This window comes from Lagopus leucura, unplaced genomic scaffold, assembly GCF_019238085.1.
Source record: "Lagopus leucura isolate 7727_CA_CO unplaced genomic scaffold, USGS_WTPT01 Super-Scaffold_100157, whole genome shotgun sequence".
Classification (NCBI taxonomy): Eukaryota; Metazoa; Chordata; class Aves; order Galliformes; family Phasianidae; genus Lagopus; species Lagopus leucura.
Genome location: NW_024962334.1, coordinates 32,007,327 through 32,034,845, shown reverse-complemented (window position 1 = coordinate 32,034,845; position 27,519 = coordinate 32,007,327). Strand labels below are relative to the sequence as shown.

The following is a 27,519-nucleotide window of genomic DNA, read 5'->3' as shown; positions in this document are numbered from 1 at the left end:
TGATGGTGAAACAGTCATACATTTTCCAAGGAGGAAAAGGTAAGTCTCCTCTTCGATAATGCAAAACTACTAACTCTACAGAATTCTTGAAATACAACAAGGATAATGATAGGACAAGGGAAAATGGTTTTAAACTGAAACAGGAGAGGTCTAGGTTAGATAGTAGGAAGTTTTTCACTCAGAGGGTGGTGACACACTGGAACAGGTTGCCCAAGGAGGTTGTGGATGCCCCATCCCTGGAGGCATTCAAGGCCAGGCTGGATGTGGCTATGGGCAGCCTGGTCTGGCGGTTGGCGACCCTGCACACAGCAGGGGGTTGGGACCTGATGATCATTCTGGTCCTTTTCAACCCAGGCCATTCTGTGATTATATGATTCTGTGAACATACATACACTAAGATCAAGACAGTTTTATCTTTATTCCCCCTTTTCAGAGTAACCAGATTAAAGAATGGGAGCATTTACCATGATAAGATGCTACCCAGGTTTAAAAAGCCACCATAAGGAGGCTTACATTGCTACTTGCAGATATTCAAGATTAACTAAACCTTCAAGTGCACAGTGGAAACTGTGAAATTACAGGTATTAAGATCTGTGATGTGCTCTAAATATAGGTAATTTAGGTCATAACCATAAGAGATACGAGCAGTTCTCTGAGATAATCCTCATGTGACACTGGTATTACTTGAAAAGGAGTATTTCTATAATAACTTTGATTAAATATAGAAATGTGACAGCAGTGACTAAATCGAGATGCTGCATGGCTCTTCTTTAAGGTCCTTCACACAAATTTGACTGCAGTCGCTGGACAGACAGCACTAAGATCTCTCACAAGAAAACAGGTTTCTTTTTTAGTAAATTTGGTAAATGCCTCCCATCAAGGCATTTGTACATTTTTAAGATGGCTTACAAAATGTTTTTGGAGATATAAACTCACTTGAGAAAGAGAAAATGAATGAAATTCCTCTACGGTTTGTCACAAAATATCATTCTGAATGTCAGTAATCTCTTAGCATTTCTTCTATCTTTTTTGCCAGCGCCATTAATTCCCTGAACCCTTGAACTCAAGAAGTTAGTAACATGCTGGAGTACCTAAAGCTGGCTAAGTTATTTGCTGCAGTTATTCAGATAAGAAGAATTAAAATGAGAGAGCAGGAGACACACAGCTGGCTGCATGCAGTGGGCAAACATTTTCAAAGGTGAAATGACAAGGAGCATTTACAGTTCACAATCATCCCTCAGTCAGCTTTCAGAAAGCATCAATATGCATAATTTTGTAGGTACTGAATTCCTCAGTCCTTATTCTTCTAGCCTGTGACCTTAAAATTATATGATTTAGCTAGAATTTCAGCTTTCATTAAAAAAATTAAAAATAAAATAAAGCTAGTATTCCAGGCCTTGCAATTTTGAAAGGAGGCTTAAAAATGTTTCCCTAGCCTTGCCCAAAGCTCAGAAACTTTGCACTAAACTTTATGAGTGACACTATTTTCACTGTTCAGCTCATGACTTCCTAAGGTCTGCAAGTAAACTAAACTAAATTGCCTTTACTTGTCTCATCTTTTTTCTCTATTTTCTTTTCCTCCTTGTTGGTTTGTTATCATCAGCTATGGTTCTCAGATGTTCTTTGCTTTTTCGCTTTGAAGTTCTTTGTGGTTTCCTCTTTCACTCTCTCAGCAAGCACCTGCCACATCCTCTTTCCCCCTTCTCACCTGTCTCTGTGAAGAAGAACTGGACAAGATTCTGCCCTCAGATCTCTATGCCACCATACCTGTCTGATATCTCTGCAAAGCTGCTTTTTTCAAGGGCTCTCTAGAGAAAGTGGGAGAAATGCAACTCAGCCTTACAGTTGAGTCCATGACCGGTCACTATCAAAGGAAGTGTGGCCTTTGGGATAAAGAAGGGAGAAAAAAACCAATATCCAGCCTAAAAGACCACTTCTTGTAGCATGAAACTATATTGCAATGAAGGAAGGGAAAGCTGCAAAGCATGCTGACACACACAGTAGCAGCCACAATGGATTCTATCCTGAAGTAGAAGAACCCACCAACATCAGCTTTGTACTTCTCCCATCACAGCACTCCACGCTGATGACTCTGACCCTAATCTCAGCTGCTCCCATCAACATTAGGATTGAGACATGCAGTGTCAAGAGAAAGGAATGTAGATCAGAAAGCGTGTATGTAAGTTCTTTTCAATACATATAATTTGAAACTATTGAAATCAGAATAACAATAGCTATTTAATTATGAACTCTTGGCTTTGCATCCTTTTGCTTCCTTTTGTACACCACGAGTTTATGAGCTATAAACTGGTAATAATTCAACCAACCTGTTGTGTGTCTGAGATGCAACACAGTTAATGAGATAAGACAATTGGCTAAGAACATCATTTCTGAAAAAAACATCCATGAATAAAAGCAGCTGGAACATCAGGACTGCCTCCCAAGAGGTCAATTCCCCTAAATCAAGCTGTTTTTTATAAGTGAAAAGTAAAATCTGGCTCATTTTTCCTACAGATTGCAAATGTAGAAGTACAACATTTTTGTCTCTTTAAAAAAAGGCATGCTGTTAGCTAGCTAAACCCAGCTCACCAAAAGGACAGTGTTAAACACAGTTTGTTTGTTTTTTTCCCCTTGTATCATTCAAATTATTTTCTTTGAAGTTGTCCAAGCAGTACAAGGCAAATTTTTTTCAAATCACACTTCCCACATCTTCATTCTACTCCTTTCAAGATTCAACACTCACAAATACATTATTTTATATATTTTTTATTACTACATCTAATAAATAAACCAAATCCAAGACTTCTTTGGTTTGTATAATTTTCTATTACATAGAGAAACGTAATTTGTAGACATGTGGGATAACTACTGAACAAGTAGTAGTTTTAGAAACAAATTACTAAACTTGAAAATTAAGTGAATAAAACAGGAATAGACACAATCATGTAAACGTCTCTTAAACTTTACTGTTTTCTTTTATAAAAAGTTTGAAATACTGCATGCATTTTCTAGTCATTTATAACACTGCAAACTTTTCCTTGCTATCCAGAAATCTCAAACCAAGCAACATCAAAAATAAGAAAAACTTGTGACCTGTTCCCTGCAAGCCTATACATCAGTTTTTCAGTTGTCCTATGCATGGACACTTATTTGGAAAGGTCAAGAATAAGAGGAATCTTTTGGATAAGATGTTCAGTTGTACATTGCTTAGAGCTGTATTTAGCTCTCAAAAGTACCAAATGTTCCTAAGCAGAGGAATAAAGATAGAGTCACAGTCAGAATTCAACAGGCAAATATTGTTGCTGTCTTTATCCTTTCCACATATAATGCTGAAGACTCTGATTTACTTTTTGAAAATTCTCTCAGCAGAGAGAACTGCAAGTGAAAGGAAAAGTGTTCCCAATTCGCAAGCTATTGCTCAGTATTATGTGAACTTAGAGGAAATGTCTTCTAGCTAGATTGAGTGAAGGCGTTAAGTATCTTTCAATCCAACTGCAGATTGGATAAGAAAACATGAAATGCACTTTGCTGCTTTATTTTGTCATGTTTTGTCATGTATATACATATATATAATTCTTTATTTATACACATACATGTGTATATATAAACGTGTTTCACACATGACCATTATCCACAGTTTAATATCTCCTTGGCCACTAGATTTGCAATCATTATATATACTTTCCATGGAAAGAAAATAATTTTTCTTCGTGTAGAGGGAGCAGTGAATTTTCCTTGCCCTATGATGAAAGTAAATGCAACAGAGATGATTAAGGTGGCATTACCTGCAACAGCAAATTATTCCTGAAGCAATGCTGGCACAGAAGGATTCCCAGAATGAGTTTCCATCAATAAAGTAATCAATGCTACACGTGTTATTTCATATCCCAAAAAGCTTACAGAATTCAGCAACACAACCATAACGCATTTTTCCCTTTTAAATGGGAAATTTAGATATACACAATTTCTAATTCTACATTAAAAAAAAAAAAAAAATCCAACACTGATTTCTACTTCTAAACTTAAGACATAGCTTTATTGTACCACCTTATAAATAAGCTTAGATTTCTGCATTTTAATTTTTCAGTAGCATAAAAGGGTATTTTCATTTAAAACCTAGCAGCTACAGATACAGTATTTTCTTTTTAACAGTTCTGTAGACAATTGCATTGAACAATATTATGCATATCTTGAAGACTTTGTTACCGTAAAGCACAAAGTGGAGAGGAAGAAAGGTTTCAAACTTAAGCAATAAAGCAAGCAAAGATGAACTAATCCTCTGAGCCAAGAAAGAAATGTCTGACATTAGAAGATTTTTAAAAGTGTCAGGGAATTTCCACCAAATATAAAAATAAATAGTAGAAGTAGAAATCTATTCACAACCTCCAAACCTTGAAGAAGCTACCAAGTTTTTGAGAAACATCCAAAACACAATGCCAATGCTGAGTAGATGGTGTATGATAAGAGGGAGCTGCTAAAAATTAAGACCACAGGGCTTTCATCTTTTAGAGGTTTCAGGGCATTAGCATGAGAAATCAATTGAATTTACACTATGAACTATATTGCCAGAGTCATCACTGGAATCACTGTCCTAAAGATGAGCATAAGTGCAGCTCCAAGTGCGGCAGGGAGACAATTCAGTAAAACATGTTATCATGCAAGATTCTCTTTCAATCTTCAAAACCAGGATTAGTAGAAAACAGCCACATCTCACTAATAAATAGAGATAAGATACAAGGATGGCCAGAAAACACTATCTGAGGTACTACAAAAAAAGTTAATCATTTTCAGGTTTTATTTCTCCAGGCTAAAACGCTGAAGAGTGCTAAGAATCACAAGCAAGATGTTACAGCATTTTTAAAAACAAGCAAGGAATGACAGAACTTCGAAAAGCTTGCAAATGAAATGCAACAGAAATGAGAATGAATGGAAAGCAGAATTGTTGCACAGTAGATGGGAGGAATTAAGAGCACTGATCACTCTGGTTCTCTGCAGACTCAGCAAATTCACTTAAAATTCTCCACGTATGTTGAAGTGGGTTTTATCATTCAAACAAGCAAAAACATCTTATTTGGAAAACAAACAACAACAAAAAACAAAACAGGAGCGTTGCAGATACACAGAAAAAAATGGAACACCAAAATCAGAAATCATAATGCCTACTCATGCTAATCATTCCGCAGTGGCAAATAATATGTGCTAAGGAAGATTTCAGAGGAACGTAGGTACTGGAGGAAGATGTTAAAAAAGAACCTACTCAGTTAAAATGAGCACATAAGGAAACAAGACGAGAAATGAAAGAGGCAGCAACCAATCCAAAAGCAGAGGCCAAAAGTCCACTTCATGCACTTGTTTGCTCAGCATACAGAGCCTATGAAACCTCGCATGAGTCCTGGAAAACAAGGTTCCTGACTTGAGAGGGAATCTAGACAAGTGAAAAATGTTTTATTTGAGACATTTACTGATTACTTTACAGACTGCTATATTTGCCATTTATTTCATGTGGATTCTACTTCTTTTTCACACAGTGAAAAAATCACAAAGAGGTGGGATTTGCTAGTAGAAACATGAGGGCCACTTTTACAAGATTTCAGACTCAGTACTTTAATCAAAGTGTACATATACACAGACACACAGTTTTAACTCTGGAGATCATGTGTATCCATCTTTTTGCAGTATGAGCCGTATATTGAGTATAACTACTTCATGAAGTCTAAAAGTAGCCTTTGGGCAAAAGATATTCTGAACTTATAAAAAATGCTGATGACTTGCAGTACTAAAGAAAATGGAATAAATATTCCAAAAGAAAAAACAAAACAAAACAAAACAAAAACAACACAAAAACAGTAAAGAACTCAAAAGAAAATTATATATATATATATATATATATATATAAATCAACATCCTTTAAGAAGGAAATTTTAGAAAGACATTGCACATTCAAACACACCTTTCTCACTGCTAGTGAAAATAAGGAAGTTTGTGCTCTGCCTTAAAGCAGCATAACAGAGCCACTGTGAATTTTACCCAACCTGCTAACTAACATACAAACAAATGAAGGCAGTTAAGAATGACCCCAGCCACTAGACACAAAGAGTAGATAAAGCATACTGTCTGTGCCAGTTGTTTTATTTCCACATCTAGGAAACCAAATATTAGTGATGAAAAAAAATTTCTGCAAAGGAAATTATTTCCTCCCTGTTTAAGTTTAAACTGAGGGCTGCTCTCAAGTTTTCCCTTTTTGCACGTGGCAGGAAGCAGCCAGCAGCCCTTCCTGCCACCACTGCCTGGCTGCAAAGATGCACCAGCTGGGCAAGCAGCAAGGATGCAAGCTGTCAGGTGCCTTAATGAACCCCATTGCTATGGCTTATGTGATGAAATTGAGGGAAAAGGCCAGGGAGAGAGGGACAAATAATCCATTTTGGAAAATTAGGACTAATAAATTTCTGTCCACGTGCAAATTAGCTGTTCCCTCTATAAAGTACTTGCTTAAGAAATACAGAGGTAAATAAGATGAATGGCCATGGATCAGAGGCAATGTACTGATTATTTATGAAGTGAAACAGAAGTCATGTAAAACATACTTTCAAGGGTATTCTAGTAATGAAATTAAAGTAACTCTTACTTAGAATGCCCTTCAGGCTACGGTTTAAGAACTCTCAAGTATTTCAGCCAACGTTCTCACTGAATGAAAATGATCTCTCACCATGACCCCTCAATTATGTCTTCTGATTCCCATACATTCTCTTCAGATTCAGAACCACAATTTACGGCAACGGGGTTAACGGGATCAGAAAACTAACACTACTTGTAACTGTTTTTCCTCATTACATTTAACTCTAATAGTTCTCAGTATTTCAACAAGCAGTGATATAAAGAAAGAGCTTTTCCAACAAGAGAGCAAGTCAAAAGCATTTGCCTATATAAAAATGATATAAGTTTATAACGTTAAGTAATTAGCATAGTCCAATAAAGAAAGCCAATAATCATGAATCAACTCTGCTTATGAACTTGTTTAAATAAAATTGATTTGAAATATGTTTCTTCTTCAGTGCCACACGTTATCTGGATGTTGATCTGCCCTTTTGTTTATGCAGTTTGGTGATAAAAGCAAATGACTTCATGGAAATTCCTTTAAAGATTACTTTTTGACTTAAACAAATTTGATTTTTTTTTTCCGCTATTTTAGCACACAGAAATTTCTGGCAGCCTACTAAGAAGTAAATAAATACTTCTTTCAGTCAAGCGCAGGTTCATCTTCACCTGTATTTATCCTTAGTATACACACATTACAACGCAATAAATGCCTCTGTTGATAGGCATTCTAACCTGATCAGAGACATTGAAAAGACTGCTAAATCACAGACTGGCTTGGGTTGGCAGGGACCTCAAGGATCACCAAGCTCCAGCCCCCCACCACAGGCAGGGCCACCAACCTCCACATCTACTACTAGAGCAGGCTGGCCCAGGGCCCCATCCAACACCTCCAGGGACAGGGCATCCACAACCTCTCTGGGCAATCTTATCTGCTGACTTCAGCTAGGCTAAATTGAATGACTAATCCTAGGTTTGAGTACAGAATCTATATTACAACTTAAGCATTCAACATAAAACAAAATATATTACTCAGAACTGGTTTTCTTCCACACAGCCTACCATCTCACAACTTAAAGGATAGTAGGAGTGACTTAAAGGCCATTTAATTCATGATTTTTTCTTCAAGTTCTAGAAGAACACTAAAATATACTTTTTTCCTATTTGTCTTCATGCAACCCTGATATTGAATAATAAGAATAATTTATGTGTTAATAAATAAAACTATTAAGTTTGCATGGCAATGGAGTCCATCCATGGAATTCTACTTCTGATTATGCTGAAACTGGCTTTAAGTGCCACTGTGGGTTCTAAGTACCACTCATCAGCCATGGCTGGTGTTCAGCATACCAGTCTGCATGAGCTTTTAGCCAGGATGTTCAATCTTAGGGCTACTGGTCAGGAAGTAGAAGCAACTTGAATCTTTTCCACCTCTAAAAGCAGACTTCAGAAGCTCTGAAAGCTTCTGTTGGTCACCTCAGGAGGGGAGATGCTGAGGAAATGCATGCTGGCACTCAGAAAGGAATAAAAGATGAAAAAACATCAGAAATATCTGCAGAATGTACAATGAATAACTGAGCTTTTACCTGTTTTACCTCCCAAACCGAAACAACTTTCTGTAAGGACTGACTATGCGCAGTGAACAACATGTATCCGGTGTAAATACAGACAACGTCAAAGTAGAATTTGGCATTGAAGAATTTGCCCTAGGGGCAACTGAACAAAAACTATAGCACGCTGTATGTGACCCAACAGCCATACAGACAGGTTTGCCTGCTCTGAAAAATTCAGACAAAGCAACTGTATAAAGAAAATACTTGCAAAAAGTGAGCAAGACAGAACTGTTAATGCCTGCTACTATAAGCGCGTTTTATGCAACAGAGATATGACAGAGGTAGTGGCTAGTTTCCCATAATCACTTTTACTGTGTTTTCACTTCTTGTCATTATCTTTTTGATGAAGGTCACAAAAAATTAGAATACATATTTCAGACAGCCTGACTGGAGACAGTTGATATTTAAAGGAATGCTTGGCAGTAGCCAAAAGTAGCGCAGAAAGAGACGGAGCTTCAAGAGAGCTCTGCAGCACCACTGACCCCACGCTCAGCACTCTCTTTCATAGGATAAACAGCGACTGAAACATTATAGCAGAGCTGCTTATTGCTAAAATACAGTGTTTCATACCCATCACTTGGCATTTTACAGATATTTAGAGAAGCCTTACTCTCCACACATTAAACTTCTCTGGGTGTTATTCAACTGACTGCTAAATTTGACAGTGTTATGCAAGAACATGTGCGTCCCCCACCTCTGCGAAAGGTTTTTTTTTCCTGTGCATATTTGATACTGATTTCACACAGGACAGTGCATTTGTTAAAGCTGTTGCCACCCTTAATATAGCTAAAGCAACACGGAGCAGCTATTCAACTGTTGCTAAAAGGCATCATCCACTTAATTTGCTGATCCTCAACAGTTTAATTTCCTTCTACTGCATTGAAGTTCTCAAACCTTATATAGAACGTGACGAAACAAAGTCACAAGAAATACAGAGTGTACTGAAATGCTAATCAAAAAACAACAGAAAATTTCTTTAGCTGAGAAAAAAGAAAGGAAAAACACAATAAGGAGAATTTAAAGAGTACACTTTCAAGGTTTGGAAAGCTTTTCACTTACTGCAGAATTCTACAAATATGTATTTTGACTCTCTCTAAATGAGTATGTGGCCACAAAGCTGAATTAGATTTATAATCTTTGAACAAGATGAATTTGTGTTCTTAAATCTTGAATAGCTGCTTAATTTACTACTTAACTTCAAACAGTATGTTCTGCACTGCACCAACGCGTTATCTTCTATTCCCATTTAATGTTATTCCACCAAAAAGAACATCAACAGATTTCAGTAATTCAATAAGACATCCTCCCCCTTTTTATCTCCACCAAACTTTTAGCTTGTTAGAAAATGTGTCAACCAACTTAAAGAAAGAATTAATGTCAGGACACTGGAAGCAGACAACTTGTTTCTATAAACACATTAAACGGATAATACTCTATTTTATTCAAGTAGAATGTTTATTGTTTCTTTTTATTTTTTTTTAAATAAAAAGATAGAAAAGAAGAAATAAGCAAGGGAGACAAGTTGAAGAGTTTGCTACAAAGAGAATCCAGACTATTTCTCCCATATTTCTGATAAATGCTAAGATATCTCTTAGCCATCAATTTGAAGAGGGCTCAGTAAATTCATCTTTCTCCAGCTGCACAAATGTTTATCACTTAATTTCTTTTAGTTCTACTTAAAACATTCGAAACAAAAATACATATTTCAGCAAGAAAGAAAAGATTTGTTTGTTGATTTTGACATGGAAGCTCTTGAGTTAGTTCCCATTTACAGAAAATCATGAAAAGAAATGAGTTCATTTAATGAAAAGCAAGATTCAGAATTGCATTGTTACGACGCCTAGAGCTCAATACTATGGTTATATAGACAGGTAAACAATATAAATATACAACACCATAGTAATACTGTTACTGAACTCCATGAGTGTCTATATGATCCACCTTACAAAACAATGTACTGGTTGCAACTTCTCAGAGAAACTGATATAGAACTTAAATTTACTTTACTCATGAAATGTGACAGTATCAGAAGGACATTAATTATCACTTTTGAGAAAGACAACTTTTCTTTATCCACAAATAATGTCTACTACCAAATGCTCAGAAAAACATTTGAGAATAAGATGCAGTTATGGCATATTTAACAGCTTTTCATCCCTGCAATTCCGGGCTCTCATAAAGGAGTTTGCCTCAGTAGGCATGGTTGATTACATCTAGGGTTGTTTTTTTTTCTGATAAAAGAACAGTGTGGAGAGAGCTTCAAGTCAGGATTAATACATACTGGGAGAATCTGCAGGAAGTCATGTACAAGGACAACTATTAACTGTGCCTAGAATTAATGATCATGGCTTCAAGAACCTAATTACGAGTAAAACACAGAAAAAATATCAGTCTCTCTGCAGTGACATGAAAGCTGTATGTAGAATGTAATGGATGTTGTATCTTCCAACTGCTGACTCATACTTGTCGGGGTTCCTGTCTTCAGCAGTAGAAGACTGCAAGATCTTACTCCAGACAGCGAAAGATAAAGGATTTCTCAGATAAAAAATATATACTTCAATCTTGCAGTTCAGAGCTTTCAGTCTCCATCAAACCCCCATATCACAGTGCACTACTGCCTATGAGGCAGCACCACAGTCCACTGACCATCACTGTGGTCTACTGACAGAGGTAAGAAACAATTAATAGAGCAGCTGCAGATGGAAGTTACCTGAATGAATATTTTGGATTCAAAGCCAATGTCACTAATCATGTTGTCAGACATACACAGTGTCTTCGTTTCACTTGGGACAGAATTGTTTTCTTCAGGTGTCTGGTATGATGCTATATTTTGGTTCTAAGAGAAGAAATGACGTGGCTAATACATCAGTGCGTATAGTTGCCTGTTAAGCAGTATAGTAAAGAGCCAAGGGCAGCAAAGGGCCCAAATAGCTAGGAGGGAACAGAATTAGGATGCTGACTTCAAACAGCCGAAAGGATATTCCATACCATGACATCAGCTGGAAGGAGTTTTGAAGAGGGTGGGAATTCTTCCGGCTCAACATTGTTTTACTCCTAGAACCAAAACATAGCATCATACCACACACTCTGAAGAAAACAGTTCCATCCCAGATAAAACTAAGACATACAGCACTGTGCGGAGTACAAAATAAAACTGAACAGTATCTCAAGCCTGAACAGCACCTAAGATTGTCAATGCTCAATTACCTGCACTTCCTTCTTCCCCCCCATTTTTCAACTGAGTCATAGAACAAAGCTGAAACAATCAATCTCCTTTTTGTCCATTTCTTTCCAAACCCAGTTCATCCCATTTGCCTTCTCCCTGCCCTGAGGCCTGCATCTTAATCACAAGTTTTCCAGAGAAATTAAAGCTTGTCTTGATTTCACCCAGCAATGAGCCTTACGCCAAGATGAGATATTGCTTTGGAAGACTGAACAGCAAAGAAACTATGTTATGCTAGATTACTTAATCTGGTGATTTTGGATTCAGAAGAGTTTAAAAATAGAGGAGGGGAATCTTTCTTTCTGAGTTCACACACACACAGCGTACATATTCCAGCATAGCTCCTCAGCATTACTCTTGCAAGAGGGAAGTATTGAGCTCCTTGTTCATCAGCCCCTCATCCATTCCAGTCCCCTGGTCACTCTCACCAGAGATGGGACAGGCACTGGAAACACTCCTCTTCTTCATCCTCCTATGCCAAATATCACAGCCTCATTCCTGCAGCTGATAGCCTGAGAAACAGGAGAGACAGCACAAGGCAGGTCCCACCAGGCAAGGGGGCAGCCACATACATTCAAGTGCACTGAGCATACCATCATCATCCACAGTGACTGGATTGTCAGGAAACACCAGGGGAGAAAATAAAGTATGCGCTTTCATGCATGAGTCACTCAGCTGGCTACAAGAAAGAGAGTAAGGAGACAAAATAACAAAAAAAGAAAAAAGAAAAAAAAACCCAACCCAATTATGATAAATGTTTTAAGTTTCTTTACAGCACTTCTGGGACGGCTAATTTCAACTGAAATTTAACTATTATCTAAAGCCAGAAATGTATTTTCCTCTTCAATTACTGCTATTTATTACTGATGATTACTGAAAGCAGTGTATTCAGCTGTCTCAAGATGGCAGGCACTCAGCATTTCTTCTAATTTTTATTTCAGTCAGGAAACAACTCTCTCATGACAGACAGAGGTGACCAAAGATAGCAGAACAACAAGTGCTTTCTGCTCATCTATTTCATTTCAAGTGAACTATTAGAAGCCAACAACATTTTAAAACTCAATTTTCAAATAGTTGGTTGAATGGATCCAGTCAAAAAGCAGCAAGCGCATCTCTTCTCTTACTTCAACATTCTGACATCTCTAGTCAAAATAATCAAAGCAGATGCAGTTTGAGCCTTCATCTTCCCCTTCAAGATATTTTTTTTCCTTCAGTCACTGAAACAAGGACATTTTGCAGATCGATAGCACAAGCATGTTTGCAAACTAAAACCCCAAATTGCATGGTGGATCCCCTCTTTCCATATCTGTCAAATGCAGGTCCACTCAAAATACTGAAAACAAGGTTGAAGTTTTCAAACTGTTCTTTGAATTCCAAATATAATATAAAACAAACCATACTGAAAATAGGCATTTATCTGATAAAATTCCCATAATAAGAATAAAAGACAGTCTTGTTGATACGTATTTTAGTCATACCCTTGTCTCCAATGTACTATCACATTTTCCCAAGAAAAAAAAAAAAGAAGAGTTTTCACTCATGTAAGACAAAAAGGTTTAAGTTGTTAGCAGAGAATGAGAATTTTTCAAGAGTTAGAAAGAAGAAAGAAGGGAGTCTCATTTCTAAGAATTATAAACTAAAGAGAAATTCACTTTTTCATGACAACTCTTGGGGGCAACTGAAAACATAGAAAAATAATATGACATCATTGTATCATTATGATAGAATTGTCCAAGTATGGACAGGTTGTAAACCACAGAATACAGATAGATATATTAAACAGAAGAATGGGAGAAACTATAGGATTCTCTCCAGCAATAGCAGCAACATCTAAGTCACTTGCACAGCTGAATTGGTTGTCACTGTACTATGATTTAAAACTAGGTAGTCTTTGCTTATGTGATGCTATCAATAAACTTTGACTTAAAAAAATTCCTGTGTGAAACAATTGTAACAGCACTCATCTTTATTTAGCAAGGAGAAGAGTATTTAATAAAAATAAAATGCAACAAGTAATATTTCAGTGGGAACTATCTTAGCTAAAGCTAAAGAATATCACCTGTTTGTTAAGATTTAATATCAGATTAAATAAAAGTACTGATTGCCAGGTGCATTTGAAATGCCAGAGGAAAATGTCAACGTGGGGTTGGAGATATAAAGAAAATATTCTGTGGTTTCCATAGACCCCACAGGCAAATGTGAGGGGAAGTTCATACCACAGAGTTGTTTTTGCTCTAGTGCATGTCCTGGTTTAACACAGCACATAGAAAAAAAGACAGCAGAAAAAAAAAAAACAACAAACCTTCAGTGGAGCCCTCTCTGAACCTTAAAATGTTTTTAATGCATTGCTGTCATATGAATAATGCAGAAACCATACACTGTTCATAGTTCAAGCTGTGTTTTTCCACTTTAAACATTCATAACTTGGGAACAAGAGTATCTTCCTCCCAGGTATTACCAGTTTACTTTGAGCTTTTGGTTTCTTGGCTTTACACAGTCAATGACAAGTTTCTGTGATTAAAGTTTCCTAATAAAACATTTTTGAATTAGACTGATGCCAGTCTACTTTTGTACTGTACAAGCACCTTCTTTCATAACAACACACATCACTCAGGTGTTGTATCTAACAGCAATCAAGTTAGCTCCTGAAGTATCTGGAAAACAGCCACTTAGGTACTATAGGAGAAAAATACAGGCAAGATGGGACAAGGGGAAATGGTTTTAAATTGAAGAAGGGAAGATTTAGGTTGGATGTCAGGATGAGAGTGGTGAGGTGCTGGAACAGGCTGCTCAGAGAGGCTGTGGATGCCCCATCCTTGTAGGTGTTCAAGGCCAGATTGGATGGGGCCCTGGGCAGCCTGGTCTAGTTTTAAAAAGGAAAGTTGGTGGCCCTGCCTGTGGCAGGGGGGTTGGAGATTCATGATCCTTGAGGTCCCTTCCAACCCTGGCCATTCTGCGATTCCATGACAACAGAATTGCTGTCTCCAAGCTGCTGTATCACATCAGGCCCAGCAGTGCCAGCTGGGACAGCTCTGCATGGGGACCCATTACTGGCTGTGCTGAAGTCCTTTCTCCACCTCATATAACCTTCTGTAAATTCCATGGAAGCTTTGATCACAGGAACACTTTGTTCTCTGATAAACACTTTTACTTCCTCAGAAGGCTAACCCTCAGTATAAGTTTCCTTGTGTATAAAATAAATACGTAGGAAGTCACCAACTGTAGAACATAAATGGCAAGTTCAAGTCACCAATTCAGTCTACCTAACACATGCAAACATATGCACACATGTGCATATGGATATATGAAATGCATACATATAAGCACACAGATATAAACATTCAGGTTGACAGAAAATTTTAAACCTATACTTCGCTGAACCCAAAAAAAATTAAGAGCCCTAATGCTTCTACAAGCCTCTATTAGTAATGTCTAACTTGAACACATTTCAAATGTATATATTTAATTTAGAAAAACAAAAAAATCTGGAAAAAGAAAGTACAAAAAAATCTCCAGGTAGATTCTACATTAAGCTGGAATTGAAGTGTGAAATGTACATCAAACATTTAAAATAAAAAGATAAAAATTATCTACTCTGGGGACAACTTACATATCACAGATTAAAAATAAACATACAAAAAACACCATTTATATTAAAGTGATTACCAACATTTTAGTAACTTTCAGCAATTATGTCTTGAAATCCTGTTTTCCCTTCCATTTGAATCAGTATTGTGTTTGAAATAAAAAGAAATATGTTAACTCTTTAAAAGAACTCATGGCAGTGAGATGGCTGGACCAGCAGCTCAGAAAAAACATGTTCTGGATTATGGCATACTATCTTACATGCTGGAAACAGTAAGTCAGTCTCTAATATGAACCTCAAGAAAGTAATGAACTGGGTAATATATACCTTAACTGGAAATCAGTTTGCTTTGAGTCACCAGCAACATCTAACTACATCTATATCAGCCAAAGTTCTCAACTTTATGCCAGCCTGAACAGCATGCAAATGTGTTTCTTAGTCCCTCCTTCCCCTCCAGTAATCACAAAGAGTATCTCCAAATCCACCCCTCCTGTGACTCCCACAACCCTGCACAGCCTCTGCTGACCCCCACAGAGGCAGCTGACCCAACATCTGGGCTCACAAATCACAGCTGCCTGTGGCACACTGAGGGCTGGGCTGACCTTCTATACTCAGCAGCTCAGCAGCCACAGGTAGGAGGCGGAAAGTGCTTATCACCACCTACAACCCGCAAGCAAGAGGAGCATCACCCTTTGGGAACCTCCGCAATGACAGCCATGCAGCAGTGCTGACAGGTAGCAGATGGTGTCTGCCACGGAGACCAGAGGGAGATCCAGGAGGAGGCAAATGTCTGGATGAGGATTTTTGATGTCTGCAGGTGTTTGTACCTGCCTTGCAACATTAACATTAGTTAAAATGTTTCTACTAAAGAGCTGGTTTAGTTCTGCGTGCAAGAAGTAACATTTGTATTACTGACTTTTCCATGGGCATTTAACCACATAAATGAAATAGAGCAAAGATATCTTCTCTCATCTTCTGGATTTTCCCACCGAATTCTGTTTCTCAGAGACAGTACATCTCTTTCTGTTGATTACTTGAAGAACATCAGAATACTAAAGGATCTCTCTCCCAGGTTAGGCATCTAAATACAGGGTGTTGATTTCCCCCTCCCCCCCCCACACACACACATTTTTTTCCCCATTCAGTTCCAAATAGCAGAAAAAGAAAAGATAGTTATGAAGCATATTTGATCATTCTAATTCTATGAATGGAAGATTACTTTTTTTTTTTTTTGGAGACTGTACTGCTTTTAGTGCACTTGATTCCATGTAATGTGAGACCCCACTGGAAGAAACAATTCCAGTCACCAAACGATGCAGCCAGTGAGGATGGATAAAATGTTCAGGGAAACAGTCCCAGTAATGACAGACAGTAATGTAGAACAACCATATATGCTAAAGCAGAAGAAAAAAAAGTACATTATCATGAAAATAGACCAAAATAAAACTACAGGTCCCAGACAGCAGTGTAAAGCAGTGCTTTATGCCCTAGTGTTGTAATCCTAAGAAAAGGTAGCAGAAATAAATGAAGAAAATGAAGAAAGGAGTATCTGCAGCCCAATTTGAGCAGATCCAGCAATGCAGAACTCGCCCCCAGCTAAGCAACAGCCAGATTTGCAACTGTGCTTTTAGATCAACAACTCATTTATTCCCAGCTAGACCACTGTGCCAGCTCCCATGTAATCCCAGCAACTCTGATACGCAACATTAGCTATCTAAATGATAACAAGCAACGAAGTATTCTAAAACAAAAGGGCAAATGAGAAGAAATCAATGAAAAAATATTGCCATACACAACAGCTGACACAAAGCACTACCCTATGTTGCTATGGCTTTGGATGCTGTACAGTACCACAGCACTCTTGTAATAGAGAATGGAAAGGGTCTCCATGATGCAACACACTGACATAATAAAGGGACGTACATCAAGATGATGGGCACTTCTCGCCTGTCAGAAGTGCTACCACAGCTTAAATAGACATACCTTAACAAGCTTTGCAGCTGCCTGCTAGCAGCGTGGGGTCATTCAGGGGCTGTGAAACCTGTCTGAGAGTGAATAAATACTTAAATAACTAGTCTTGGCACGCTGCACTGGATAATTACATCTGACAATCTTTTCCATGCCTTCAGCCTTGCAGGGATATGTAGGTCTTATCCTAACCTACAGGATATTTCAAAGCAGTGGTCCACAGTCCATACACGGGGCAGTGCATTACACTTCAGACATTGCCCTATTACTCACAGTCACAAGCCATCACCACTACAACAGCAGACATCAAGAAAAGAGCACATATCAGCTTATTTTATTGCTCTATAATTTTGCCTGAAAGCTAGCAAAGGGTTGGGCATCAAAATTTTAGGTTCACAGTCCTAATGCCAAAAAGATAAATTTAAGTTTTAAATCAGGATTACAGATACTTAAAGTTTCAATAAACTCATAAAAGAATGCTGACAGAAGAGTGGTAGGGGGCTTGCAAACAAAGCAGAGCTGAGAGAGACTGAGATTTCCTCTTCTGGACATAATTACTGACTTTTGAAAGGCCACAGTCTGACTTCAACAGCCATTTAAGAAGTATCAAGAGCAGAAGATGCTGAGAACATTCCTTAACAAAGCACAAGGAGTATCAGGCTGTCCCTTAGTCTCAAGTGAAAAACCTAGCATGGTTTATTAGCTGCCATATTAGCTAAGCATTGTATAAGGGATAATCAAAATCAATTACTTTATTTGCTAAACTGCTGCAAATACGTTACAGAAGAGCTCTAGAATCATAAAAGGAAGAAAAAAAAAGGGCAAAAATCTAAAAATGTGAAAAGACCAAAAAAGAACAAAGGTGATTTTGCTGAGAAGAGAAGTTTGCAGATTACCTGAATAACTGCATCTCAAACAAAAAACAACACATTTGAGAAAACTCAAATATTCTGTAATGTATTTGATTTCACTGGCACGGAAAGGGCCAAAAAATAAAAATAAAAACAAATCAAGACCAAAGCCACCTTTCTTATACATAAACATAAAATTCAGCGCTAAAGAAACTGAAGATCTCACTAACATTCATACCTCACAGTTCTTTTACCCCATCTCTACCATCAGCTGCAACATTTTATGGGATAATTAAGTACTTCCTAGGAACTGACAGAAAGATCTTTCTTAATCCTCAACTTTCAAAGCCAAAAAAGCAGAAATTACAAATTTTGAAAATATGAATACTAAAAGCCACGTGCCACTAAATTTATTTATTGCCTTATGAATGCATGTGATTTATGTCTTTATATAAATATAAAATTCAGGAAAAATAGCAGTACAAATCCTTAGACTTGGGCATCATTAGGGTGCGCTCATCAGCCACAGCGAAGGCCCTCTTTAACTCAGTTCTCACATTATGTGCTATGAAGAGGATTCCCAGGAAATTCTCAGTGCCTCGAACACAAAAATCCACCTTTTAGTACTTGCATTGTAAAATTGCTCAAGCCAAGATTTTTTTTTAATTTTTATTATTTTTTTTTTTAAACCTCCAGGCTTAACATCTTCATTTGAAGTTGTTTCCCCAGGAAATAGCTGCTGGCCCACAGGTACCCTCATCTGTTGCTTCTTTGTTTCCAATCCCTGCACAACTCCATAGACGTTGCCCTGGCCCTGCTTCTTTACAGTAAATCACATGCCAAAGTGAGTCAGCAAATCTGTTTAACCAATTTCTAGAGAAGCGATGCTTTTAAAAACAAGCAGCCAGAATGAGTATTTTCTTACTATCTCTTCTGTTTTTATTTTACCCTATTGGTTGCACACAGGATATGACATTAGAATCCACAGAAATCCAAAATTAAAAGCCTTACAAATCACTCTAACAATCTGCCATTGTGTGCTTTACCAGTATAGCTTTTCTCTACAGTCTAGGTGTTTTTCCTAGCTGTAAGGAAGGAAAATGGATGTCATTAAACTGTTTTCACTGACTGCATGACACAGTTCAACAGGTTTTTGCTTTCTTTTTTTTAATAATCTACGCTTAATTCACTATGATTTTCCCTCACTGCTGCATTATTCCTGTATGTCACCCTTTTCTAACTCCTGTGACAAACAGAATCACAATGACTTTATTTAAGATCAACACTTCCATTTGCAGCATTGAAAGGTGCAAAGTTAAAGCGGCTGCATCAGCGCTGCCTGGTGCCGGTGCTGGGGCAGCAGCCGTGCAGTGAGCAGCAGCCTGTGGGAAGAGGTCAGGGCACAGAGAGTCAGCAACACGGGCAGGAGTTACTGCCTCACTGCCTGCTCTGTGGCAGACAGGGGAGAAACTTGAATTGACAGACAGTAAAACACACTCTGCAGTACTTCAGATCGACTGGGTTAGGTTTATTTTTTGTCTTTTTAAATGTTTACTTCAAATATAAGTGAAAATACATACAGTATTTAAATATTATTCCACCCTACATGCTGTACTACTGTACTCACTAAATGTTAGTAATGATTTCCACGCGTTACAGCCTGACCTGCTTTTTAACATTTGGATTAAGAGTTAGCTCACGTAGCTCCAGCTTTAATCTGTTTTAAAGCACAAGAGTTTTAAATAATTTGTGTTGTGTTTATGTACAACTGGAATTGCCCATTGTTACAGCAGGCAGATTTTGGCAGTTGCCTTTGCTACTTTGACTGATCACAAGTTGTCTTATAGTCTCAGATGGTGTCAGACCTAGAGACTGTATCTTATGCCAGCTGGAGTGAGAACATTGCTTTAATGTATAGAAAGACATTTTAAAAATGGGGTTTGGTAGCATTTTGTCTATGCACTACAATGGCAGCTGTGCTAGAGGTCATGAATATTACATAAGGGCTGTCCATGCATTCAAGCCAGCATCAGCAAGCCAAATTCCCATAGCAACACTAGCATAGATTTACTCATCACTAGGAGATGCATCAGTTCAGCAATAAGTGCAGTGGTGCTACCCTGATTAATCTGCAAGATATTATTACTGCAACTCTTCATTTTAAAGATTGTGCATTTACAGATAAAATTCAACACTTCACCTGAATTTCAGAGCAGTCTTTATCATCTTTCCTAACAGAGGAGAAAATATTCGGCTAACAAAAAGCGACACTGATAAAATTGAAACTCCTGATTATGATCAGCACCAGCTCTAAGACAAGAAGGGAAAGGGAAAAAAACAGACTGCTTCTAGGGCACCTCTACTGTACTGATGCTACAGCAGCAGCCCTCAACTTCAAAGAAATGTTCAGCATCTCCTGGGGTTGGCGAGTTCCAACAGCTCATCAAAAAGCTGCTTTAGGAGCTGTTATTAAATATAGGTCAACAATTATGTTTTGCAAAAAAAAAAAAAACCAACCCCAAAAAACAGCTTTAGCTTTCCTGTTCAAGCTCCCTGGCCTGAAAAAAACCTCTATTTATGCATTATATCACTGTACTGTTTATGGAGCTGGCCCTCGCTAAATGATCAAATGAATACCTCAGTGATGTGGACTGCTGAATTTATTAAGAACTCTCATAAAACAGGTGGTATAAACGGGCAGAGGCAAAGCTGGCAGTGGAAAAGGAAACAGAACAGGAGGTAGATCAGAGATAACAAAATAAAAACCGAGGCAAAATGGAGGTAGGGAGCCAGAGAGAAACACAGAGATCGCAGGAAGAAAAAAGGTAGAGCTGAGGAGGAATCTACGCAGCATATTTCAATATATAAGAAATGGTACTGAAGAACTGCTCTTAGAAAATAGTTGTACACCAAGATCTGGCAGAAGGAAAAAAAAAAAAAAAAAAAAAAAAAAAAAAGACTGAAATGAAGTGATAAATGGAGGATAACAAACAAGACAAGCATGATTTTTACAGGCAATAGTATTGAAACATGCAGAACGGATGAAAGAAAAACAAGCAAATACTCTTTCACTGCATTATTGTTAAAAGCCTCACAGTCCTAAATAAACACGAAGGAAGAACTTGAAGCTCATGTGGTATTTCCATACTAATCTGTCACAATATGAAGTTATAAGCAAAGGTCTTAACAAGTCCTAGAGCATATTACTCACAGCATCAACTAACACTTGAAGGGTAAAGAAAGTCAGTGAAGTCTCCAGGAAAAAGAGATCCTTCCAAGAGATTTCATTACCATATCACTAGTAGGGACTGATCCTTCATTGAAGGGAAGTGAATAGGACATTTGAGGGCCAATTTCTAGAAGTTTTAAGTGCCACAGGGAACCACAGGCGAACTTCTACAAGTCTCCTCAGTAAGAGCTCTAAGCTTTGACCACATGTACTGCAAATTAATACATACAAGAAAAAAGTATACACATTTTAAAAAGATTATGCTTTAATATACAAGCAAATCGAGTGCTTTTCATGGAAGATTCAGATTCTGATTTTTTCCCTATAGTTTCTACTGTTGTATGGCAAAAAAGCCTTATAAGATGTCTGATGGTGCGCGCTCAAACATTAAAAACATTTGTACCAGTAACAGATGACAGATTTTTAAAGCAGAACATTTTATAGACCTCTGATGAGAAATAACACCTTACCTTTGCTTTTTCCAACTGTGCCTGGGCCTGTCGCTCTGCCTCTCTCCGCACTGCTTCCCTGTCTTCTTCCAGAGATACATCGGAGTCAGATGGACGGCTGGTGTAGGAGTCCGCCGAGCCCTGCACAAGGAAAAGAAAAATAGTATCAAAGTTGTTCTGGAATCAAAAAAAAAAGCAGAAGGGTTATGCACCTTGTCTTTCCTCTTAAATCTGTATCCCTGAAAAGAGAATAACCGTCAAAAAGGGAATGACGCTTAGTGAAATTCATCTAAATGGACTTTTTCTCCTGGAGAACTTCCAGAGTACAGGTGTCTTCCCTTGTGTTGCATTTCCTGCACTACCCCTGCGTGCTGATCTGTATGCATTTTAATAAACTGTGCCAGTCGCTCTGTAGAGTTACAGCAGTGGTGCAGTGCAGGGCTGAAGGACACACAGCAGCTTCAAGGATGGCTCCATAAAAAGAGAACTCTAAGCAGTGACATTATTAACAAGGAAACACATTTTTACAGTCAGAATACTACTTCACTATTGATAATTACCATGACACAACACTCCTGATTGCAGATTTAATTTCTGCTATGCGTTTTTATTTTAGGACAACCTCTTTACCTGACACACTTTCCCCATTAGAACTGCAAATGGCTCGCATCCATCTCCTACCCCTCAGCAAAACATGTAAATGACCACAAATCAACTTCTCGCTAATAAAATCTGTCTGGACTCAACGCAGGTCCACAAACTGCCACAATGGAAGCAGTCCCAACTCCAGAACAGCTCTATAAATAATGACAGCTCTGATTTCCCTCTGCATCTCCCTGCATACAAAACAGAGTTCTGCTAATTCAGTTAGAATGAAAACAACTATCCTCTCCACACCGTGGCTTTTTTTTTTCCTTCTTCCCTCTCTGCAACGCATAGAATATATGCCAATAATGAAAAGACAGGGCTTACACAGATATCAGAATTCTTCAGACGTCCTCCTTTGGCTCTTTTCAGAAGCCTGATCCAGGTGGCCTTCATTAGCCAGACAGCTCAGTTATTGTCCGCAGCTGCAGCGCCCGGCACTGATCTCACACAACATGTGCACGCTGAGCACCGCAGAATCACCGCTCCTTTCCTATCCATGCTCTGCTGCGAGAGCCTTTCTTTTCTTCCCTCTGCCTTTCAAGCTTGCAGCCTCACTGTTTCCAAGTATTCTAGTGCAATTAAATTCATAAATTTTCTCATTCCAGTTTAAAAAAAAAAATCAGAAAAAAAAAGAAAATATCCACACCACCACCAAAAAAAAGCTCAGCTTGAACAATAAAAAAATAAAACATGCCAGACTTCAGGTAAATGTTGTGAGAGATGCTTCAATTGATAATAACTGAGGTCGATCACAGAAAAATACCTAAGGTTTTTTCATTTGGGGGGGCGGATTTGGCTGTTAAAAATAGTGCTTGTAAGAGAACCTTTTAAAATCCTGTGCAAAATGCATTCAGTGACATTTGCAAGTGCAAAGTTCATTTCATCTCCTCCTAGATTGGCTGGGGGTGGGGTAATGGGCTGCTCAGAGCACTGGGCATGCTCCATCCGTGCAGCCTTTTACGCAGATGCTCGCATCACACCGTGCCAGTAGCCTATGCCAAATTGCCATTTTACATCTCAAGGGTAAACAGCTGGAAAACGTGAGGGAAAACTGGACAGGCTGGTACAGCATCTCACTGCTGTCGCACACGTCTGCTGCCAGCCCGCACCATGCTATGCAGAGCCCTGGATTCACCACTGTGCCTGTTGAGCAGGAATTAACCCCCTCGTCACTGCTCGTGTTCGTCTGCCATAGGCAGATGACAAAAGCAAGGGTGCTGTAACTGCTTAATGCATAAATATTTGATGCTAGCAGAGCAAAAGGAAACATTTCATTTCTGCATTTTGCTTTCCATCCTTTTGTAAGCTGACATGGGAATAACATACAAAAGCACGATTATCCAGGATATTTACAATTCACTGACAATAAGCAAAATTGTGGAGAAAAAAAGATCCTTGGAGCTAGACTGAAGTGCTCATCTTAAATCTGAATCCACAGCTACAGGAAAAATAGAGAACAGAGATCAGAGCTGAGGGCAGTGGTGGTGCACCTGTAGCAGCATCTCAGCCTCTCCTGGGAAGTCAGAGCCCTTCGTCTACCAAGGATCCAGTCCTGATGTGGTTTGTATATTAGCAAAATTTCCCCACTGCAAGAGATACAGCAGCCTACATTTAACCACTATTGCAGCAAACAATAATTGGCACTAAACTAATAGTTTGAAATAAAGGTAGATTTAACTTTCACAATTTTCTTCCCCTGAAGTCCATTAAAAATAAGCTTAAAGTTTAATAACCTGTCTTTTACATCAAGCAGATTACTCACCATGGGATATTTTGCTTAGAGGAGTCCAAATACATCTACCATATTACAGTTTGAAAACTAAAATGCCTATTGAATTAAAGCAAAAGAAGCAAAACATACTCAGACTTTCCTTGAATTTTGTAGAATACCTTTTCCACTAGGAAAATGCCAAAAGTCACTGTAATCTTGCAATAGCATTTCAAATGTATCTGTTATTTAAAACTTCTGTTTATCAATGTATTGAACCAGTGGAGCTGGTGGAAATCAGTAGCAAAAGCCAAGCACCAGCAAGTGACCAGCAGCTCAGTGTAGACATCAAACACTGATACAAGTGTCAAAACAGTGACAGTTAGTTGCTTTTATCAGACCTATATCAAAGCTCTGAGACTACATTTAAGTCCTGTAACGCCAGCCTTAGCCTCTGGGATGCTCCAGGATCTTCCCAGCACCTGTTGGCTGCAAGCTGGGCACCACTGAACACTTTCAGCTCTGCAGCTCCACACACTGCTCTGGAGGAGCATGATGTGGTGTTGCAAATCAGCCTCTAAGCAACGTTATCTCTAAATAAGGGGAAAACAACTGCATAAGCCATGAAGCCCAACACTGCCACCATGCAAATGACAGAATGAGTGTTAGCTTTCTGCAGCGGTCCTACAGCACATACATCACATCGTGCACCTCTGAAATGGTGTGGCATCACCTTTAGTGTTGTTAATAATGTTGTTGGCAAGGGATATTGCCAAAGGTGCTCAACCTACGAGAAAGTCAAAAAGCACAGAAACATCATTCCTATGCCCACAAAAGGGACAAGATGTTAGCTCAGAACTACAGAAAGTGGAATTTCATCTTCTAGCCACAGAGATGATTTGCAGTGGTGTTCCTGTCTTGTGTTGGCCACAATCCCAACACACATCCAGAAAGTCATAATGATTCAATTTATTTTAATTATACTGACAAATCACATGAATTAAATTCAGCGTTACATTTATTTCCCCAGTGGGACAGACATGGTCATATCAGGAGTTTCTCCACTTCCTGAATATGGAAAAGGGAAAAAAAAGAAAACAAATTGAAAAATAAAAATTAAAAAAAAAACAACCCTGAAGTCTGACATCAGGAGAAAGGGAAACACATAATACATTTTGTAAGCTAGTATTTTTTTAATGAGCTAGGAATATTTTCAACCGCTTTTGTATGAAAAAATATAAAAAAAAAACAACATAGGTCATTGTAGTTTCATCACAGTTTTTATCTAAGTTGGAAATAATCTGATTACTCAAGGAATTCAGAGCCAAGTGGATGAGCATCATCCCTTCACTACAGGTAAGGAAACTAGATTACCTTCCTGGGTTACACTGAGCTTTAGAGCTTGCTCTGGAGACTAGCATGAATCTTCTCCCAAGTGCTTCTGAAATTTTGAGTTTCTGCAGGTCTTCTCATTCCACCGCAATGTGGAAGAGCTGCAATAAGACTGAGGGCTGCTATGGCCCCCAGTTCCTCATCTTTCACTAGAAACTGTCAAACAGAAGTGAGACAACTCATGGTAATAATTAACCTACCTATTCATTCTCCCCTTTTCATCCTTCCTTGGCATGTTTACAAAACACATTTGTCTTAAAAATCATTTCCTGTTTTAATGACGTGCTTGACAAATATTTACCAACTGTCTTACCACTTACTCTATGAGAATATATTCTATATGTTGGTGGGGGGTTGTTTGTTTATTTATTTTTTGTTTTTTGTTTTTTTTTTTTAATTTCATTTAATCTGAATCCATATCTTTTACACTGTTAATATGACATCATTGAATCATAGATCATGTACTCATGCTTGAGGTTTTTTTCTTCTTCAAGACTATGTCTTATTTTGTGTCCTCCAAGCAAGAAACACTGCTTTGTAATTATGATTCTTGTTATTTTCCATTACTTGCAGTTAGGAATCCATTAGTTAACTTAGGTTTCTAAAGATCTTAGGTTTCTAGAGATCTTATTTTTCTTGTTAGTTTTCTTTACCACCTGTAACTTTGGTCAGCACAGTGGGAACTTGAGTACAGACTTTGATTGAAGTACAGCCAAAATCTGTTGATATGTTTGGTCTGTAACTGTAATAAATTCTCTCTGGGTTAATATAGCTATCATTACACTTGCATATTTAGTCAGGAGTTTATATTTATGCCTCATGAAAAATAATAGTGGTCCTCTGGGAACCCAGTGGTTCTCTTTAGGTTGGCAACCCATTTAAGTGCTAAATATCAAAAGGACAGGTAACTTCAAAACTCATGAAAATTCTCAAATAATTATCTTAAGAGAACAATCAAACAAGTTTTTTCAAGTAGGAACTTTTAACATTATTACTTATTAAATGAAGACTTGAAGCAGTGTGCAAACGATCTTACAAGGAATCAGGTATGTGTGAGTACACAGAGTCCTCATCCTTAACGCCAGGTTTTTCTCCTAGATGTATTTTTTATCTCCTCTCTTATTTAAAGCTGAAGAGAATTTTTAATCCAAAAGGAGAAAAATCTTCATAGCTTCATACTTTGAATTGTTTCCCTCTCCAACACAGTGAGACTTGTACTTTCTGTACTGATTTAAGTATTCAGAATCTATATAGAGATTTTTATCTGCTTATCTTCTAATCTTGTGGAAATCATCAGAATGACATCACGTGTCCTGATGGTACATTTGATACAATATATACATATATACTATACAATATATATACTACGTCCATCTGACGTGTTACTACTTCTGAAGTGCCAGAAAATAAGGCAGTGAGAAAGAAATGTTGAAAGATTGCTTCTGTAAATTCTGTAAAATTCTGTAAAATTTTCAATTAATTTATAAATTTTAAAAGCAATGCAAACCAAAAGGAAAATGCAAAAAATGTGTTTTTGTATGAAGTTAAACTGCTGCCATGGGCAAATTTCTGTAGTATGTTAACAGAGAGTATAGATTTACTGTTTAAGCAGGTACTAACCAACCTGCAATCTATGGGCCATGCAATTAGAACAGCACCCAGAACACAAGAAGTGCCTCTGCTTGTCACAGTGGCCAGAGTTGGTGAAGGGAAAGATTTACTTAGACCTCTAAGAAATGTCACTATTTTGAAAGATATTGAAGAAAGCACAAAACACAACTCTGAAAGTGCCACAAAACGTCATACGGATTGTAAAACTGACGTAAGGGCAGCCTTTTTAAGGAAATACAAAAGTAATTCTGATTGTTTTGTATGCACATTAGTTGTGTACAACAAACTAAAGAAACATAACTAAAGAAACATATTGAGAAAAAGGACAGAGATCACATATGCATCTTGCAGGAATCACTGACTCCTTGATGAAGGCCATTACAGCCAGGCTGGAACAAAGGTGAGTCCTCATTGCCCTCGGGCATTTGGCATGACCAGAGCTTGGCTACTTGTCCACTGCACATCTATTTTCACTTAAATCCCATATAAACTTGCTCTCCCACAGACAGTATGTAAGGAACGTGAACAAATCCTACAATAGACACTGAAATATTTTGTTGCATTTATAAAACAAAACTGTGTTGATTGGAATTCTGTTTATTTTTTGTTTTAGAGTAATTTGGACATTGCTGCAGCACCTACATCCA

The 27,519-nt window shown here is 37.9% G+C and overlaps 1 protein-coding gene across 6 annotated transcripts in view; it reads right to left on the bottom strand.

Moving 5' to 3' along the window:
- The window catches only part of CACNB2 (calcium voltage-gated channel auxiliary subunit beta 2), a 230,313-nt gene that overhangs the window by 56,380 nt on the left and 146,414 nt on the right, over positions 1–27,519 (bottom strand). For 5 of the 6 annotated variants that reach the window (XM_042888062.1, XM_042888068.1, XM_042888067.1 and 2 more), the window contains one exon: positions 21,535–21,654. In XM_042888062.1, the coding sequence (XP_042743996.1) occupies positions 21,535–21,654 (120 nt within the window). Of the gene's footprint in view, positions 1–21,534; positions 21,655–22,485; positions 22,727–27,519 lie in introns of those variants that run through there. The other variant, XM_042888064.1, reaches the window with a different exon arrangement.